The following is a 22,114-nucleotide window of genomic DNA, read 5'->3' on the forward strand; positions in this document are numbered from 1 at the left end:
AGGGGCAAGTTGCTTTAACCTCCCTGTGTTTGTTTCCTCGTCTTTAAAATGGGAACAATAATCATACCTATTTCAAAGGGCTATTGTAAGGATTAAAATATAAATATGTTGTTATGTGGGAAATTACTTTGATGCAATGGTAAACTCCAAGTATGCTTCTAGATAGGCTATCCTTGAGTTCATGGAACAGAAAGGTGCACAGACCAAATTAAAATATTCAGATCACAATTTATTAAATCAATTTGAAACACAAAATAAAATATATGGGAAGAGAGATGGGTTAGATTAACATGCTTAAAGTGCAATGGGTTGAATGGCCACATTACCTGAATCTCTGCAGTATCGACATATCCTCTTTCTGTGTTGCATCACCCTTCCCTGCTGCTGATGTGGTTACAAGGACCAGAGTTGAAATTTGAGCAAGAGGGTCTAACAGATGAAATGTGTGTGAAGCAATGATGCACACTTGCTCCAGGACAGAGCTGGTTGCAAGTACACTTGGCCAAAGCTGTGCTCCCCAGGTAGCCTATGGGCAGCTGTGGATTTTATCCAGCAGAGGATCCAAAATGAGAGTCAGCAATGGGTGGCCAGTTAAAGATCTCATGGTTATTGTGTCTCATGTGCTTAATTTATATGTAGTGTATCATAAATATTTGTTGTTTTGCTTGTTATTTGGTAAGTCATGACTATTTTGTCTTGCTACCCCTTTCTATCTATGTTCATAGACATATGCTCTAATCACTTTCTGTCTGACACTTCTCAGGTTACTAACTTACTTATCTATGCTTAATGCAGCTAATGAATCTCATTCATCCTATTTGTTTTCTTGTCTTCTGTGGCAGAATTGAATATTCCCCCAAAATAGAGCAACTGCACGTTACACATACATATGTGTTTACAATAATACATTTTATGTGGAAATAACTCAATAAATGTTAGACATTGTTATCAGTATATAAGATGGCTTGAATATTTAGCAACCTAGTTAAACTTGAGCAGATCAAACAACAAATTAGAAAATCTTCATATGAAAGTTATTTGGCTTGATTTTGATCTGAAATTGACAATAAAGTACAAAGCTCATTAGCCAGACCTTTTTCCTATTAATCTAATTTATCCTCCCATCATTCCAGTTGTATAGATTTTTTTACTGTTGCTTATAAAGCTGGTACTACTTTCTATTTTTTTTTTTACTTTCCTACAGGCTTATCCTTAGTTTGTTCTGACCTACCTAGAGGAGCTAAATGCACAAGACGTGACCCAGACAGAGTATCACCTTCACCATGGTGCCTGGACCACAGTTCATCAGGAACATGGCAACAGCTTATCAGAAGAGGTCAGTGTAGTGAGCCAGAGGCCAGACAGAAATAGATCTCTACAATGTATTTTGAAAAGAGAAAAAATGTTTGGGTTGTTTTCAGGAGGCAAAAACGAATTCACAAATTAGGGTTATTGATATTTAATACATGTTATATAAACATCTATTTGCACATTTATATTTATATAAACATTTATATGTATATTTATATAAACATTATTTTATTAAATAGATGGTGACACACTAGCTTTTCTTAGGACTGCCTTCTTTTGTTCTGGCCACATACCAATGGTTTATGTGCTGGATGAAGAAGGCTGAAGGAACCATGAAAAGTGAAATGTTAAATTTTGGGCATATATAGTTTAGATATTTCTGCTCAATGAAAATTAGCTACATTATTCCTATATTTCATTTATTAGGTTCTGCAAAAAAGTGCCAGTATCCCTGGTCTGAAGCAGCTGCCAGAGCCTTCAGAGACACACTTAATGCCAGAAGGTTCTCTTGGGGAGAGAGGGGAGCTGACAGTGGCACTGGTGAGGAAACTGGAAGAGAAACATCCTAAGGCTTCTGCTCAGAGGTAGGGCACTGACAGAATGGAGCTTTATTGCTCAATGACATTCGATGTTTTCCTTCAGTTTCACGTAAGATTGATTTCTTGAAGATTATTGAACTATCTCAAAAGCCCTTTGGCTTTCAAGCACAGTAGTTTTCGGGTCACATTTGATGAAGAGAGGTGACATTTATGTGTATTTCATTAAAGATTGATGTACAGTATTGTTTATAAGTCTACTTAGGAAGGGTTGCTATCTTGGGATCTCACTAAAATATTCTGGAATAACATAATTAGGGTAAGGTAGTACTGAGCATATATCTAATTGCGAGAATACCAAAAGGTCTTAAAGAAGGGCACACTCATAGACAATCCTTTCTATGTCCCACGAGGAGAATATTATCTTTAGACCTGGGGGTACGTGCACAGTAGATGGTCTTAAGTAGTAATAATTTAACAAATTGACATAGTTACATTACTGGAATAAAACTAACATCAATGATTTTGCTAACCAACTGAAGATCATCCTTGGTTGGAAAATGAAAATTATTTCTCTGATCCTCTTTATTTAACTGGAAAACTAAAGTTTATTCTTATTATTATTTTGTTGGGCTTGGTGTTGTAAATCACAAAGTGACTTTATAAACTGTAATTTTAATATACAATTGTTTGAAATTAACTATTGATTGAAATACTCTTAAAGAAGTAATACAGTTCTTATCATACTCAGTAAAGTTCAAGATAATTCCTAAGTTTAAATATTCTAATGGTACATAAAAATGTCAGTTGCATGAAAAAAGAGAAAAAAAGCTCTAAATTTCTTTTTTAAAAAGTTTTTTCATCTTTATTGAGATATAGTTGACATATAACATTGTGTAAATTTAAAGTGTGCAATATAACTTTTAATTTCAACTAAAAGCTACCTTATATTCTTTTTTTTTTTTTTTTTTTTTTTTTTTTGCGGTACGCGGGCCTCTCACCGCTGTTGCCTCTCCCGTTGCGGAGCACAGGCTCCGGACGCGCAGGCTCAGCGGCCATGGCTCACGGGCCCAGCCGCTCCACGGCATGATGGGATCTTCCCGGACCTGGGCACGAACCCACGTCCCCTGCATCGGCAGGCGGACTCCCAACCACTGTGCCACCAGGGAAGCCCAACCTTATATTCTTAAATTACACATTTCTGCTTCAGATTTTGATAGGAGGGGAATATTTTTTTTCCTAATAACAAAGGTGACTCTTCAGTTTATTGTCTGTCTAAATTATTTATTCCTTAAATCCTTCAATTTTGTTGTTTTGAGTAAGAGAGGGCAGAAACAAAACAACAAATTTAGTATCTTACTGTATTACAGTATGGGGGTGTCCTGGACCTGTATGAAAACCAGAGTTCCAGGTCTTCCACCCCCAATACTTGTTTTTCAGTCACACATAAGGTTCTCAACCCTCTGATGCTCCACAACACAATCACAAGGCCGCAGCTATGCAGCCAGGCCAGGTCACTAGCATATAAGTCCCTTGGGAGCAGTCTTTGACGTTTTCATGTAAAACACTGGGGTAGCTGAGGGACTCAAATACGGTTTCATGAGGTCGTTGTTGACGTGTCTCTCTAGGCTCACTCGGCAGCCATTTGTACTCTATCCTTCTTGAGAGAATGCTGGGGGCTTGTCATTTTCCAGGGTTCTGTTCTAGGAGGCACAGTTTCCTCCTGCTCTCAAATTTCTGAAATCTATATGGGGCTTTTGTGTTTGTCGCATGCTGGCGCTGGTGGGTCACTGTGCCGGAACCCCAGTGATAATCCATCTACTTCCCTATGACTTCCCCAGACTGGAATTTTTTAAATTTAAATTTTAATTTATTTATCTATTTTTTTGAGGGTTGAGGGCTTTGGGTAGTTTAGAGATTTTTCTAATGTATTCTGTTGTTATCTTCCCTGAAGCAATGTAATCTGATGATGGAACTTTGGAGAAAAGAATATAGTATTAGGAAATGTGAGACAAAAAAATCCCAAAACAAACAAAGCTGTTAATATCAGTTAACATACCACAATACTGTTTGAGTTGTTAGAATTAAATGTCTTTAAATTTCAGGAATGCAGTAAGCACTCAATAGGTAGAGTTGTGAAAATGTTCTGAAAACAAGTAGGGGTAGAAAAGAGTTTTTAATGGGGGTTGTATTGATTTGTGATTTTTAGTCAATGGAAATTGGTAAATATATTTTGGATTTTATTTAATAAGAAATTTCCCAGGGCCCTTTTTTTTTTTTTTTTGCGGTACGTGGGCCTCTCGCGTTGCGGAACACAGGCTCCGGACGCGCAAACTCAGTGGCCATGGCTCACAGGCCCAGCCGCTCCGCGGCATGTGGGATCTTCCCGGACCGGGGCACGAACCCGTGTATCCTGCATCGGTAGGTGGACTCTCAACCGCTGCGCCACCAGGGAAGCCCGGGCTCTTTTCTTAGTGAGGTGTCCTCAGGGTTTGTGTCTCAGGCTACAGCAACTTTTCCAGCCTTCTGTTTTTCTCTTAAAGCCACAGGGATTTATCTGCATTCTCTCCACCTACACAATTTACCACAATAGGTGTAATTTCAGTTTCTCTCCTTCTCTTTCTGTTCCTTAACAAAGTTATTTTGAGTAAAGAGTTAGTACTTAGAGCAATTACTTTACTCACATTTTAGAAGGAGTTGTTGGACAAAATTAGAACATGGTACTGAACTTGACATATTGACTACTTTGAACCTTAGGTTGTCTTGTTAGGTTTGCATGCTTTCCAAATATAAGAGAATCAGTGCATTATATTATCACAGCTTTAAAAGAGGACTTCACATTGTCTTGCTTTTATTAATGATGATTTTATGGAATAAAGAATAAAGTCACTGCAAGAAATAAAGAATGTGAAATGATATGAGTTGTGAAAATTGGAAAAAGAAATAGAATTTTAGAATACCAGGGAAAACATTAATGAGCATATAGTTTGAAAAAAAGAATATATAATTGAATAAAAATATATGAAGATATAAATGTATGTACTTCTTTAGAAGTAGCCAAAGAAGGAGAGAATCAGAAGTAGCCATATTTGGGGAAAGGCACAGAGATAGGTAGCTACTGGCAGGTAACAAGTGAAAAGGAAGATAACATTTGATTATTAATAACATATACTGACTTTGCTTAAGTGCATTATTTTCCAATAACCTGTGAGAAACTGGGTCCACTTGCCTGCATGCAGTAAAGCCAATCTGCTGACACCTGGTTGTGGTGAAGGAAAATGCAGTATTTATTGCAGGGCACCAAGCAAGGAGTCCAGGGCAGCTAGTGCTCAAAACACCCAATGGGTTTCAGGAAAACATTTTTAAAGGCAAGGTGAAGGAGGGGAGGAGCAGGAGGTGTGATCAGCTTGTGCACATTTCTCTGCTTGGTTGATGGTGAGGTAACAGGGCTGTGTCATATTATCAATCCTCAGGCTTTAGTAGGTCTGGAAGCTACATGCTCATGGTCATCAGGAAGTTAATTTCTTCCATTTGGTGGGGGTTTTAGCATCTGCAAAACAAAAAACAACTCAGGAAGTGTGCATCAGATACTATTATCTAGGTACTTCAGAAAAGAACTGAAGCAAGAGGATGTGGGGGGAGGGGGTCTGTCACAGGAAGGCCCCATAGTGTCCTGCTCCCATTACAGTATGTAAAACAGAGGTATTAATCTCTGTATTACTGATAAGGAAATTTAGGCACAGAGAGATTAAGTTACTTGGCTAAGGCCTTCCAGCTAGTAATTTAAGGCAGGCCTATCTGCACCTTAAGTATTATTCTTCGCCTCTATATTATTCTGACTGACCATTCATGTTCTTTTCTTAATGATTATTCCAGATCTTTAGCCTTTCAAATGGGGCCTATTATTTTGACTGGATATCTTAGAAAGGAACCTTTAAATAAGGTGGAACAGTTTAGAAAGGGAATGATAAAATATAAATCAATATATGCAGCTTTCAGTGATGACTAAATAAGAGGTTGAAAATATTAAGGGAGACTGTGAACCCCTGATTTCTTAGTGAATTCAGTAGTCTAGATTTACTGATTTAGAGGCTTGCACTTGATTGGATTTGAGATTTTTTAAATCCTCTTTCTAATAATATGAATATAAGTTGTCATGATTAACCAAGGTATTTCACACCTTGAATGGTGGTTCAGTTCAGCTTTGTACATACTAAATTTGGTGACAGGTAATAGCTGTCATTTGTTGAATACTTACCATATGCCAACTGCTATTCTAAATACTTACTTATTCTTGTAATGATGTGATAGATTGATTTACTTATTGTCATGATAACCTGATGGTGGAGATGCTCTTATAATCCATAAAGATGTAGCCACTGAGGCTCAGAGTGGTTTCAAGATGTGTCCAGTCGTACAGCTAGTTAGCAGGGGAGATGGGATTTGAACCCATATCCACTTGCATCTATAGACAATGCTTTTAACCACTGTTTTAGTCCTCGTTCCTAGTAGTTTTTATAGTTTTTATTGTATTAATTTCATAACAGAATGTCATCATATTGAGTAGCCATATTAAGTCATTACTAAAACTTTATGTGTATTACATCATAAAAGATTTGACTAAACTATTGCCATTTTGATTGGTGTATTACTTTGAATTATATCCTTAAAGAAAACCTACAACAATCATCACAAACCAGGTCATCTACAGAATCATTTCATTTAATATATTTGAAACAGTTGTAGAAAGCATCTAATTGTTTATCTTTTTTTTTTTAATGTGGAGAAATTCTTTTTTCCATTGAAGAGAAAGGAAAATCTTTTACTGTGTTAAGTCTTTCATGTAGGATTCCTAGTACATGATAGGTTATATGTTTTGTTTGCGTAAAATGTTTTTGCTTCCTCTATCAGTGAGATGAAGAAATGTGGTTCTCTTCTTGGATAAAGTGAGTTGTGTGTACGTTTAAATCTAAGTTTGGTCCGAAATAAAATACATGCCATATTCTGGCATCTTTAAGTGTCTGGAATGTGTTTGTTTACATTAGTTTATCCGATGGAGCGCTTTACCCTTATTTAAATTGAATAGGGGGTGGGGAAGGACTGGGACAGCCGACAAAGCACAATGACCCAGCTTGTCACCCAGTGACCTGTGAGAAGGAAATAATGAACTGTGAGTAGCTGTCATCTTAACTGTTTCTGACAGTTTGCCTTTGGGCACATCTGTGTTAGTTGCATTGGAAAGGCCTTTGTTCTTTTCCCACTAGTGATTTTGTCGAGCGCTGAGGGGTTTGCTAGCTACTGTACTCCTAACCAGCCCCTTCCTTCCCAGGGAAGCAAGCAGCTGCCACGGATCATATTGACATTTCTCTTCATGACTCAACTTGGCATGTACTTCACTCTTTCCAAAGAGAACATATATTTAAAAGTTCTTTGATTTTTTTCATTAAAAATGTACTTTAATGTCTCATGAGTTTTGATACTAATAAAAAAGCAAGTAATAAAATATGTTTAGTGTTTTTGTAGCTTTATATATAAAAAGATAAAGAAAGATAGATAACTAACCAGATGGGCAGGTCACCTGAAGGAAATATATCAAAACATTAACAGTTGTTATTGAGTTTAAAATTTTTATTTATTGTTTACTTTTAAAATTTTAATAATTGAATATTACGTTTGCAATAGGACAAAAATCAGCATATGTTATGAAAAGCATTTTTAATGTAGATGCTTTATAGGAATACCTAGACTAAAATAGGTAAGAATATGCCATATTTGGTGCACATATTCCACTGCTACTTTTAATATGTTTCTAAAAATTTAAACTTTAAAATATTGTAATATTTACATTTTAAAGTTAATCTAGTGCATAAAATTATTATAATCATTAGGAAAAGTAATTTGATAAGAAACAGGTGTTTCTGTCCCAGGGTTTCCTAAAGTATCACTACTGTCTCAATAATAACGAAAGCAGATCATTCTGAATAATGTTTATTATACCCTAAGAGAATTGTTTAAATTAAAATCAAAGCTTCATCTATAAAATGTAATTCCTGAATCAGTTTTAAAGCCTATTTACATTTTTACAACTGCTATAAAATCCATCCTTCTACTATAATTAAGTCTGGCTGCAATCGGCATGGAATAAACCCTGAGCATTTGGTACTCACTTTATTATATTTACCCTTCCAATAGAATATAAATCCAAACTATACTGAATTGGTCAATTTTTTTAAGGCTTTATTCCCCCTTGATAGAATAGAAGAAATAAAGCTTGAAAGAAGTGACATGCTTTTTACCGCATTCAGGGTTTTTCCCTCTTAGTGATAGGTTTGAGATGCGCTAGCTAACAGAACTAGTCTTCTGCTTTTCAGAGAAAGGTAAATTAATAGTAATGAGAAATTCTTTAAGCAGACAAATAATGATCATGTCTATATAATTATACTTTTAAAAAAAATATTAAAAATTGAAAGTCATATTCTGATTTTCTTGATTAGTCAATAGCATATGATTTATTACTCTATTAAATCATTTGTGTAGTTTTGCATATAGTTGATGGTAATCTGTAACCATCTTATTTGATTGGAACATTCTTCTAATGTTGTTTATCACATATCAACACAATTTTTGTAGAGACAGTGAATACACGAATCAGTTTTGATAATAGCAAACACTGTCTTTTTAAGGAAAGGGGACTGTTTAAATTACCACACTCAAATTCTTATTTCTAGAACTCTTACCAATAAAGGCGAATGTAAATATAGTAATTACCTTTGATATTCACTAAATCCAATTAAGCTTCCCAGGAATAAAATCTCATATTAGGTTATATTACTGTTCCTCACTGTTGAAATGCTCAGCTTTAAGCATTAGGCTTTAGCTCTTTTATACTATATACAAGAGTATGGTGTTGCATTTAAGAACATGAAATTATTGTGTGCTCCAGAGATGCAGAGGTATGCTTATAATACTTTTTTTTAAATTAGAAAAGTTAATAGCCTGATTTTGGCTGATATTGTTACCTGTTTGCATTTTGGTATATTTAAAAATTAATTCCCACATGTTCTCTGTGAATTAAAGTGAACAAATAATCTAATTGCACCTGCTTTTTTTGAAACAAAGTCAAAATCAAGCATTCCAAAGGATTAGATTTATATCCATAAATGTGTATTAATTCAGAAATTATCAAAGGCTTTCAAATAAGCATTTTATGATTAATTTTCGTTCTCACTGCCATGAGGTACCCAAACCTTCAATTATGCTGCTTAATTTCCATTTAAAAAAATGTTCTACTTATCTTCCTGTTTTATTCAATATTGTCTATAAAGCTATTCAAGGTATGAATAGGAAACTCTGCTCCTACATTCTTCAAACTCAGAGCCCCCAAACTAGAATGTCTGTCTAGTATTATCATAGTGAAACTAGTAGGTAACAAAGTTCTAAATTTGAGTAATGTGGATGGTCAAGGAGGAGACGGGTGGTGGAGGTATTATTAGCTTATAGTATATGGAATTGGATGAGAACAGAGTTCAAGCAGTCAAAGTAACCCATAGGTTAGCTTCCTAACTTGTCTGTCTCCTTCTACCCTTGTCCCCCTACAATCCATTCTCCATGTAATGGCCAGAGGGACACCTTCATATTAATAAGTCATATCATGGGAGTTCTCAGCTCCAAATACGCCAATGGCTTTTTATTTCCTTTAGAGTGAGAGCAAAGTCTTTACTATATGCTACATGGTCCTACTTTACAAGGCCCATGGCATCTCCCTGAACACCATTCTCCCCTCCCTTCCTCTGCTTCAGCCAGGCTGGCTTCTTTCAGACTTGCCAAGCCTGCTTACACTCTGTCACTCTCTTTCCCTGCTTTATTTTTCTTCAAGGCATTTTTACTGCCTGCCCTATACATATTTATTTACTGTCTGAGTTGTCCCATTAGAATGTAAACTCCATTTCAGCAGGAACTTTTTAAAAATTCACATCTGTACCTCCAGAGCCAGAACATATCTGGTACATAGTAGATAATCAATAAAAGGTTGTTGAATGGATGACTGACTGAATGAATGCATGAATGACGTATTGTGATTAATGGAAATAAGAAAATAGAGAGGGAGCTAGTCTGAGCATTCATATATACATTTTAAGACCCTCACTGTCTGCTGGATGACCATAGCCCTAGGACCTACACATGTGTCAGTCCAAAACTGAGCCTATTACAATGGTTTTTCTAACTGATTTCTACATCACTCTTTTCTTTCATCCTTTATTAATGTACAGATACTTATTGAGCATTTTCTATATTCTAAGCAGTATCCTAGGCACAGGGCATACAATACTGAAAATACAGGTACACTTTCTCACCTCACAGAACTTCCCCTACAGAGTCTAACAGAGAAGAGAGATATTAAACAAATCACTACAATAAAGGGAGGGTGATGAGTATATTATAGGGAGAAAGTAGTTCAGCCTGAACACTCCTCCCTGGTGATATGCTTTTGAAGTATGACTGAACCTCTCACTCACAGACTCACAATTCTTCAGCCTTTACCAGTTCCCTACTAAGTTAAGTTCCCTACAGAGCATCAACTGTCAGATGCACCGCACTGTTTTCTTGTCTCAGAACCTCCCTTGTACTTATCCAGGCCCAGGATGACTGTATTTGGCTCATGCTGGTTTGCTTGACCAAAATGCCCTTATCTCATTTTTCCTACCTAAAATCCTACCCTCTGCAAGGCCTATTTTCACTGATGGTTTTCAGCCTTTCTTCTTTTCTGATATATTCTTTTAAGGATATAAGTTTACCTCTAAGCATGGCTTTAGCTTCATTCCACCACTTTTAATGTTATATTTTTGTTGTCTTTTCCATTTTGTTATAATTTTTGATCCATGAATTTTGGAAGTATATTTCTTAATGTCCAAATATATGAAACATTTCTGGTTGGTATGTGTATTATTGACTTCTAGATTAATTTCACTGTGATTGAAGAACATTTTTGGTACGATTTCAGCTCTGACATTTGTTGAGATTTGCTTTATGGACTACCCAATATTTGGACAGTTTTTATAAGTGATCCATATGTATTTGCAAAGAATATGTATTCTGCAATTTGGGGGCACAGTGTTCTATCTATTAGGTCAAGTTTGATAAATGCGTTTTCAATTCTTGGATGTACTTACTGATATTTTAGAGAAATATGGTTAAAGTCTCCTACTATAATTGTGGATTTGTCTATTTCTGTATTAGTTTTATGAATTTTTATTTTCTATAATTTGAGGCTATTTATTAGGTGCATGCAATTTTAGAATTGTTACATCTTTTTGATGAATTAAACCTTATGTTATTATGGAATGTTCCTCTTTATCCCTAGTAATTCCTCCTTTTTCTTAACTTAAAGTTTATTTTGGTTTTGTCTCAAATTAAATATAATGACCCCAGTGTTTTGGTCAGTGTTTGCTTGATATATTACTGTATCCTTTAATTTTCAAATTGTTTGCTTGATATATTACTGTATCCTTTAATTTTCAAATTTTATCTTTATATTGAAAGCATATAGGTTTTTCATTGCAGTATAACAATCTATGTCTTTTAATTGAAGTATTTAGTCCATTTACCTATAACATAACTACTGATATTTTGGGATTTAAATCTAACATATTACTATTTGATTTCCATATGTTCCATCTATTCTATATTCTGTTTTCTCTCTTATTTTTGCCTTTTCTTGGATTTATTGAGTACTTTCCTTATTTCATTCCCTTCCTCCCAATTATCTTGGTAGTTATACTTTCTTTACTATTCTTTTACTGGTTGTTCTAGAGATTATACATATTTTCTTGACTTATCAACATCTAATATAAATTAGTGTTTTTACCACTCCTCAGACAATACAAAGACCTTAAAACTCTTTCTAAACTCCATCTATATACTTTCTGACTGGATACTGGTGTATGTTTTAATTCTATATGTGTTTCAAACTTTATAAAAAATCATAATTATTATTTTAATCAATATTTATTTAGACTTAGCCACATTTTACTCTTCCTTTTCATCTGTATTTCTTTCTGTATCTCTGGAATTCCATCAGGAATCATTTTCCTTCTCTTTAAAGAACATCCTTTAATGTCTCCTTAGGTGTGGGTCTGCTGGTCATAAATTCTTTCCATTTTTATTTGTCTTAAAATGTCTATCTGTCACTTCCATATTTTCATATTCATATTTTTACTGGGTGTGAAATTCTAGGTTGTCAGCTTTTTTTTCACAACACATTGAAGATATTGTTCTATTGTCTTTGGCTTCTATTTTTTTTTTCCCAATTGAGAAGTCATATATCAATCTCATTGCTCCTTTGAAGGCAATATGTTGTTTTTCTCTGGCTGAATTTAAGGTTTTCTCTTTGTATATTTGGTTTTTGCTATAATTTTCCTTAGTAGTTTTTTGATGTTATTGTTATTTTGTGTTTATAATACTCGGGAATTTTAGGACTTGAATCAGGGGCTTACTGTGTTTAATCAGTTGGAAAAGTCTCTGCAGTTATTTCTTCAAATAATTTTTCAGCTGCATTTTTTCTCTCTCTTCTCTGAAGGAATACCAATGACGTGTATATTAGAACTTTTAAAACAACTGTAAATCTGTAAAACTGTAAATGTGTCTCTTACGCTTCATTTTGTATTTTTTTACTTTTTGTCTCCTTGTGCTTTAGTGTAGATATTTTCTTTTGACCTGTCTCTCGGTTTATTAATTCTCTCATCAACTTTTTCTAATCTGTTGCTAAATCCATACATTGAGTTCTTAATGTCTGTTATTGTACTTTTTTCAGTTATACATTTTCCATTTGGTTTTTATGGCTAAAATATTGCCATAATTTACTCAATCATTCCACTGTTATTGAACAATTAGGCAGTTTCCAATATTTCAAGTTTATCAATTGCACTGTAACAAACACCTTTGATTCTTGTCCGGAATGTATTTATTCAATCTTTGAAGATTCATTTAAGCACCTTTTTTTTCTGCTCCCAAATTTGTTTGGACACTAAGAATATAAAAATGTATACAAATAGTCCATGATTTTCATGACATATCATGAAGCATTTCCCTGCCAAGTCACTAGTGAAAATCTGACTATGGTTGTGGAAATTTTATTGATCATGAAGTTTGTTGTTACTATTTTTATTTTCTATTTTATAAAGTTTATAACTTAGCTGATCAAATAAGGGGCCTGAATTTCTACTTTCTAACAGCATTTTATTTTCTTTCTGCAAACACAAGCCATCCTTAGTTTTCATGTTTCAAAATTGGACTACAGAGTTAGCTAAACTATGACATATGCTATCTTACAACTTTTTTTGTTTTTTAAAACATAAACACCGAGTATCATCCTTTGATAATGAATAATCTCTGCAAATATTTATGAAAAATAAGTAATTTTATATTAAATTATTTAAGAGTAATTACATTGTAGTACATATAATCATTTCAATTGCCCATAATTTTATCCATCTGAATGCAACTAACTGACAGGTCTTTTGATTAATTTGTTATCATCTATTTGTCATGGTCCATTCTTTTTTGACAATGTCTCTAATTGGGCCATTCTGTGAATTAGAGGCAAGGGGATCAACTGAGCAGACAAAATAATACTGTAATATTCATATGCTCAGAACACCGATTTTTTTTTTTTTTTTTTTTGTGATATGCGGGCCTCTCACTGTTGTGGCCTCTCCCATTGCGGAGCACAGGCTCCGGACGCGCAGGCTCAGCGGCCATGGCTCACGGGCCCAGCCGCTCCGCGGCATGTGGGATCTTCCCGGACCGGGGCACGAACCCGTGTTCCCTACATCGGCAGGCGGACTCTCAACCACTGCGCCACCAGGGAAGCCCAGAACACCGATTTTTGATTTTGTGATTTTACTATCAAGATTTAAATCTGTAACTTCCATTGCTAAACTTTGTTCATTGTATTCTCTCCTGTTATATTACTTGAGAATACTTGAGAGTCAATTATATAAATAAATAATAAGTTACTTTCTCATTTTTATATTCATTGATTCATTTGATAAATGCTTTTGAGTGCTTATTAAGAGAGATGAGATAGCTTCCTAACTGACATCTCAAAATCTGGACTCAGATTGGCCTGGCTTCCAGTCCTAGCTCTTCGAAGTACTCACTGTGTGGTTTGGGGTAAGCTATTTAGTATCACTGATACTCAGTTTCCTCATATATGAAAAGGGGATAATTATTGTGAAATTTAAATGATATCATAAATGTTAAAGTATAGCCCAGGGAATTCCCTGGCGATCCAGTGGTTAGGACTTGGTGCTTTCACTGCCATGGCCTGGGTTCAATCCCTGGTCTGGAAACTAAAATCCCACTAGCTGTGCAGAGTGGCCAAAAAAAAAAAATGTTTAGCCCAATTCCTGGCTCACAGTAAATACTCAGTAAATGGTAGCTTTTATGTTGATAATAATGTGCTATTATTAGTATTGATATTAGTATTGAGTATAAAATATCACAAGGATGCAAAGAAATTCCTGCCTTTAAAAATTCTGAAATCTTACTGGGGAGAAGCTGTGCACTGCTATATTTTTAATGTTGTTCAAAAAGTAGTTTTTGAATGCCTATTGGATGTAGAGAATTATACTATATAGTATTTGAATAAGTCTTTTAAAAATATCCCACAGACCTGAAGGAATATGCATATTTTAAATATGTATATTCACAATGGAATAAATTAGTGGTGATAAACTATAGTCATGCTATAAAAATGTGTTTTTAGCCTTTGTGGACAAAAGGAATTGGTTATATCAAATTTCCTATATCACCAAGTAGGAGGAAATAAGTAAATATGATAGCCTGCTCTCAAGAAAATTGAACTGTGGTTGGAGAGACAAGGTGAAAAGATTAAAACTTTATGACTGTTATTGTTTTTTATTACTCATGTTTATCATTAAACTTTTGAAAAAAACAAATAGAAAATAAAAGGAAACTGAAAAACACATAATTAGGAAACTGAAAAATACATTTTTAATGTCTCTTTTGTTTATATTTTATTGTTATTGTTATAGTTACATTTACAAAAATGAGGATATGCTAGTATTTTGTGTTTGACAATGACAGTACAATAACAGACTTTAATAGGTTCTGTAAACATCTTTCCACAATTAAATTTTTGCCTATATTATCATTCTTTAGTGAGATCTAAATTTGTGTAACCAGTGCCACATTATAGGACTTTAAGATATTTCTAGGTTTTTTGCCCTTATAAACAAAACGGCAGTAAACAACAGATAGAAAATTGGAACATAATGTAGTTGTTCATAATAAGAATCTCAAATAGGGAACATAATGTAGTTGTTTATAATAAGAATCTCAAATAGCACCTCACACCGGTCAGAATGGCCATCATCAAAAAATCTGTAAACAATAAATGCTGGAGAGGGTGTGGAGAAAAGGGAACCCTCTTGTACTGTTGGTGGGAATGTAAATTGATACAGCCAATATGGAGAACAGTATGGAAGTTCCTTAAAAAACTAAAAATAGAACTACCATATGAGCCAGCAATCCCACTACTGGGCATATACCCTGAGAAAACCATAATTCAAAAAGAGTCATGTACCACATTATTCATTGCAGCACTATTTACAATAGCCAGGACATGGAAGCAACCTAAGTGTCCATCGACAGATGAATGGATAAAGAAGATGTGGCACATATGTACAATAGAATATTACTCAGCCATAAAAAGAAACAAAATTGAGTTATTTGTAGTGAGGTGGTTGGACCTAGAATCTGTCATACAGAGTGAAGTAAGTCAGAAAGAGAAAAACAAATGCCATATGCTAACACATATATATGGAATCTAAAAAAAAAAAATGGTTCTGAAGAACCTAGGGGCAGGACAGTAATAAAGACGCAGATGTAGAGAATGGACTTGAGGACATGGGGAGAGGGAAGGGTAAGCTGGGACGAAGTGAGAGACTGGCATGGACATATATACACTACCAAATATAAAATAGTTAACTAGTGGGAAGCAGCCGCATAGCACAGGGAGATCAGCTCTGTGCTTTGTGACCACCTAGAGGGGTGGGATAGGGAGAGTGGGAGGGAAATGCAAGAGGGAGGGGATGAGTATATGTATAGCTGATTCACCTTGTTATACAGCAGACACTAACACAACAATGTAAAGCAATTATACTCCGATAAAGATGTTAAAAAAATAATAATAAATAAAATAAAAAAAGAATCTCAAATGGAATTTTCCCACAGCAGTACATGAGAAGTGCCACCTCACAGATGTCATGAGTTGAAGAAAGAGCGTAGGGCCGAGTGTTTGGAAGAATTATGGAAAGGAGTCCTTCCTAGGAGGATAGTTGGGGTTTGTTTCGTTTGAAAGTAAAGGCAAGGGACTTCATGAGGGGAAACAGTACAATTCCTTTTTATTTATGAAATGATGGCTCCCCTAACAACGATGCGTGACCATGCAAAGCTTTTTCTTGAGAAAATTTCCATGCAGGTCTGTTGACTTGAGAGTGGGTCTTTTTATATGTGGCCCATTTTATTAGAAACCTAGGATGGTTCTAATTCCTATTTAAGTGAGCTCAATTATCTATCACAAAGCTTTCATCATGAGGTAGTTCATAATTTTCCAGCAGGTATAAGTTCTCCCGGAGTAACCAGAAATTATTTTTCTCTTCTTGTACCCTTATTTTCACAGATATCAACATTTTTCTTTCTTAGTGAGGCCGGTGAATAAGGTTAATAGCAATCTTAATTTGGAAAGTTTTTAGTTCTTTCCTTTTAAATGAATCTGGCTCTGCATAATTGAACTCATGTCCTTGCCACTGTGAAAACTTGACAGTTGAAACATTTTCCAGTGCTCAGAGATAAGTTGGGAAAAGTGTTTATTTGATATACATCATATGTGGCTTCCAAGATGCACTTATTCCCTGAATATGACTGAGACTATCAGGTAGTGAGTGCTTCATACTGAAACTTAAAAAAGATATTTTCTTGTGAATGGTTAAATATGGAATGCTATTCAGCAATAAAAGGAAATGAATTATTGATGCAAACAGCAATTTGGATGAACCTCAAGAAAATTATGTAAAGTGAAAAGAGCCAATCTCAAAAGGGTACACAATTTGTGATTCCATTTATGTAACATTCATGAAATAGCATAATTATAGAGATACGGAACACATTTGCAGTTGCCAGCAGTTAAGGATGAGGGAGGGCATAGGTGTGGATATAAAGGGAGTCTTGTAGTGATTGTACAGTTGACCATCTTGATTGTGATGTTGGTTACACAAGGCTACAAATGTGATAAAATTACCTATAGCTATACACATGCGCACACACACATATGCATAACTGGTGACATCTGAATAGTAGCTGTGGATTGTAGCAATGTAAGTTGCTTGGTTTTGATGCTGTAACATAGTTGTAAAAGATATTATTATTGAGAGAAACTAGAGGAAGAGTTTACAGTACTTCTCTATACATTTCTTTGCAACTTCCTGTGAATCTATAATTACTTCAAAATGAAATGTGGGGTTTCTTTGTTTTTGTTTTTGTTTTTTGCGGTATGCGGGCCTCTCACTGCTGTGGCCTCTCCCGTTGCGGGGCACAGGCTCCAGACGCGCAGGCCTAGCGGCCATGGCTCACGGGCTTAGTTGCTCCGCGGCATGTGGGATCTTCCCGGACCAGGGCACGAACCCGTGTCTCCTGCATCGGCAGGCGGATTCTCAACAACTGCGCCACCAGGGAAGCCCAAATGTGGGGTTTTTTTGCGGTACGCGGGCCTCTCACTGTTGTGGCCTCTCCCGCTGCGGAGCACAGGCTCCGGACGCGCAGGCTCAGCGGCCATGGCTCACGGGCCCAGCCGCTCCGCGGCATGTGGGATCTTCCCGGACCGGGGCACGAACCCGTGTTCCCTACATCGGCAGGCGGACTCTCAACCACTGCACCACCAGGGAAGCCCAAAAATGAAATGTTTAAAAAAGAAAACAAACCTTTCCCAACTGGAAATATCCAGGGCTAGGAAGAACAGAGACTACATGTAGATGGAGAGCTCTTCAGAAAGAAAATTACTTGACTGTGCTCCTGATCTAGGCTAGCTCAGTACTTGTAAGAAGAAAGATTTTTTTGTTTGTTTGCTTTTTAAATAAGAGTAGTTACCTGAAGCCTCTGAAAGAAATGTACCATTAGAACTAGCCACCAAGTGTTTCTCTAAATTTATGGTGGTTCATATTAACATTTTTAAAAAGCAAGCTACGGAAAAAAAAAAAAAATAGCAAGCTACAAAGTCACTACAAAATGAGTTCTTGGTTCTAACAGCAGATGGAGGTGTTTAGCATATTTCTAATAGAGAATTCTGAGCTAAGCTATTTAGAGACTTAACATTGGAACTCCATTTCCCTGTAAGAGTAATAAAATAGGGTCAAATTCAATAAAGTTGTGGGAGATGGGAAGCCCTTGCCTTATATCATTCATAAGAAGTGGGTCAGACAAGCAGAGACTTCTGACGAGGAAGAGTGAAAACTAAATTCCTAAATTTGAGATTCTTTTACCTGTTTTCTCATAGGAAATACATGTAGAAAAATGTGTGCGTGTGTTAGTGAGACATAAGTCTCATATTATTATAATTACATCTTGTAAAATACTTATGTAATTTCCTGGGATGCCATATTTCATTAATCCAAGGTTTAAAAATATATATCTATCTAACATCTCTCTCACTATATAATTAGAGTCCAAATTATCGAGTAATCATTGTCTTAAAACATCAGCATCACAAGCTACTGTAGTAATAACTGTCTGTGTTAGTTATCTATTGCTGGGGAACAAAATACCACAAACTAAACATCTTAAGACATCATCCATTTATCATCTTGCAGTTCTCTAGGTCAGAAGTCCAAGTGAACTTTCTGGGTTCTCTGCTTAGGGCTTCATAAGGCCAATGACTTACCTGAAGGCACTGGGGAAGAATCTTCTCTCAAACCATCCCAGGTTGTTGGTCAAATTCAATTATTTGTGGTTGCAAGACTGGGTTCCCCTTTCCTTGCTGGCTATCATCCAAGGGGCCACTCTCAGCTCCTAGATAGTGCCAAATTCCTTGTGCACCCATTCCATATGCAAAGTTAGCAATGGCGTGTGAAATTCTCTTCCTGCTTTGAACCTGACTTTTCCTTCTGTCACCAGCTGGAGAAAAGTCGCTTTTAAAGAGGCTCCTGTGAGTAGATGATGCTCACCCAGCTAATCTCCCTACCTCAAAGTCAGCTGTGCTGTATTATGTAGCATAATCAAAGGAGTGATATCTCATATTCACAGGTTCCAGGGATTAGGGCAGGACATTTTTGGGGACTATTTTTAGAATTCTGCCAACTACACTGCTGCTTCCAGGTAAAGAACTAGTTTAGATAATTCTTTCATTTATCTTCTAACTGTAGGATTCCTGTCATGGTCAACACTAGCATAGAAAGGAAAAAACAGAAGACAGCATTTATGGAGTGTTTAAAATTTTTTTAAAATTATATACCTAACAGTCTTAACAGTTTAGTCCAAACAGCCACAATTCTTTTTTTTTTTTTTTTTTTTTTGGTGTGTGTGATATGCGGGCCTCTCACTGTTGTGGCCTCTCCCGTTGCGGGGCACAGGCTCCGGATGCGCAGGCTCAGCGGCCATGGCTCACGGGCCCAGCCGCTCCGCGGCATGTGGGATCTTCCCGGACCGGGGCACGAACCCGTGTCCCCTGCATCGGCAGGCAGATTCTCAACCACTGCGCCACCAGGGAAGCCCCACAATTCTTAATATCGCACGCAGTACTTGGAGTAGGGTTTGGGTTATGATGGAAGGGAGGGAAAAAAACGCAAAATTTGCATGTCATGTAATGATAATAACTGTAATGAGGCTTTCCATTTTACTGACCATCAAGAGTTTGAGAACTCAACAATATAACTAATGCCTGTTTACATTGATTTGGACTCTCAGTTACAGATGATAAAATTCCCAGTGAAAACTGATTTAAGCATGAAATCTGAAAAAAGCCCAGGGGAAATGTTAGCTTAAGTGCTCAACTGACACGATTAGACTCCATTTTTCTCAGTTCTGCCTTCCAGATTTATGAGGAAGAAACTTCTGTCAGCAGCTTCTGCCCTTCAGTGATCTCAGGTTTCAGGGCCACAGAACCTCCCAGAAGTACCAGCAAAAGTCTTCAAATTGTAAACAAAACTTCTGTAATGTCAGGTTCCATTCCAAACTGGATCACTGAGATGTGCTGATTGGCTTAGACCCAGGTCACGTGTTCCAACCCTGGCATTGATGGTGGAGTCAACTTCACTGGAACCACATCCACCTGAGACTAAGGGAGAGCTGGTTCCAAGAAGGAAAGCAGAGGTGGGTTGCCAGAGGGCGGTGAAGGATGCTTCATGGCACAAGCAGGAATGTCCACAGCAGTGTTTTTCCCATTCAAAAAATATTTTTATAGATCTATTTGTTACTGAACTCAGGTTCAGCTGCTTGCTGCTTGAAAGCCAATAGTGGAGAGACAAGTGTTAGTTGGAAAAGGGAAGGTTGCTTTATTCATGAGGCTGGCAACCTGGGAAGAAGACAGATTCATGTCCCAGAACCAACTCTGAAGATTCTGCTGGGCCATGAAAGTTTTTAAAGGGAAAAGGGGGAAGTAGTCTCAATTGATCCTTGAGGTAGGGGGGTCAGATTCTTTGCCATCTCCTATTGCATGCAAGCTTGTTGACTCCTTGTGATCTTTTCTTTAGATGCTGTCTTGTTCACACAGTCTGCTCTCGAGATTACTGAAGGGGAAGCTGGGGAAAAGATGTAGTCATCTGTTAATTACTTATTCTTTTTTATGTTCTTTTTTTTAAAATCGAAGTATAGTTAATTTACAATGTCGAGTTAGTTTTAAGTGTACAGCAAAGTGATTTAGTTATACATATATATGTATATATTCTCTTTCAGATTCTTTTCCATTATAGGTTATTACAAGATATTGAGTATTGTTCCCTGTGCTATAAAGTAGGTCCTTGTTGTTTACCTGTTTTATTTATAGTAATGTGTATATGTTAATCCCAAACTCCTAATTTATTCCTCCCCTACTCCCCATCCCCTTTGGTAACCATAAGTTTGTTTTCTATGTCTGTGAGTCTATTTCTGTTTTGTAAATAAGTTAATTTGTATTTTGTTTTTTTAGATTCCACATAGTGGTATCATATGATATTTGTCTTTCTCTGACTTACTTCACTTAATATGATAATCTCTAGGTCTATGCATATTGCCACAAATGGCATTATTGCATTTTTTGTGGCTGCGTAATATTCCGTTTACATCTTCTTTATCCATTCATCTGTCCATGGACATTTAGGTTGCTTTCATGTTATGGCTATTGTACATAGTGCTGCATTGGGGTACACGTATCTTTTCGAATTATAGTTTTGTCTGGATATATGCCCAAGAGTGGGATTGCTGTATCATATGGTAACTATTTTTAATTTTTTAAGAAACCTCCATACTGTTCTCCATAGTGACTCTACCAATTTACATTCCCACCAACAGTATAGGAGGGTTCCTTTTTCTCCACACCCTCTCCAGCATTTATTATTTGTAGACTTTTTAATGATGACCATTCTGACTGGTGTGAGGTGATACTTCATTGTAGTTTTGCTTTGCATTTCTCTAGTAATTAACAATGTTGAGCATGTCTTTTCATGTCCCTTTTGGCCATTAATTACTTAGTCTTAATTTCTACTTCTTTAATCTAAGAAAAGAATCAACATGTTAGGTGAGGCATTGAAAGGTCTGAAAGGTGTGCTTGGGCCAGAGGTTAGTTAAAGTATAGCTTTGCTAAAGTGACAAAATAAAAGGCCTCCTACAGAGAACTGCTTCATGCAAACAGCTGCTTACAAATCCCCACTGTGAGGCATCATTCCATTTTTATGGGATCATGGGTGAAGGTCTGTCTTCTATAACTTCTTTATGCTGACATAGGGCACTGTATTCTTAGAGTGGCAGATGTCAACATGGGTCTGTAGCATCTCTTTGTTGACGATTTTAGTTGCCCACTTATATATACAGACAGAACAAGGCACAATTATTTTCATGCCCAAAAAGATATCGAGTATTATAAGCAATAACATTAATCCTATTCTCTTGAGGCCAGTTCTTGGAATTGTGCTAGCCATAGATTTACTACTACTCAAGATGGAGCAGCTTATGTCATGGCTGCTGTCTGGCCATCATGCAGTTAGCTTTTTCCCTCTGGT

At 36.2% G+C, this 22,114-nt stretch overlaps 1 protein-coding gene across 1 annotated transcript in view; it reads left to right on the forward strand.

The window, feature by feature from the left end:
* The window catches only part of DCDC1 (doublecortin domain containing 1), a 458,528-nt gene that overhangs the window by 282,354 nt on the left and 154,060 nt on the right, over nt 1-22,114 (forward strand). The window contains 2 exon segments of the mRNA XM_067038066.1: nt 1,205-1,336; nt 1,738-1,895. Of these exon segments, the coding sequence (XP_066894167.1) occupies nt 1,205-1,336; nt 1,738-1,895 (290 nt within the window).

Source organism: Kogia breviceps, chromosome 7 (genome assembly GCF_026419965.1).
Source record: "Kogia breviceps isolate mKogBre1 chromosome 7, mKogBre1 haplotype 1, whole genome shotgun sequence".
Lineage (NCBI taxonomy): Eukaryota > Metazoa > Chordata > Mammalia > Artiodactyla > Physeteridae > Kogia > Kogia breviceps.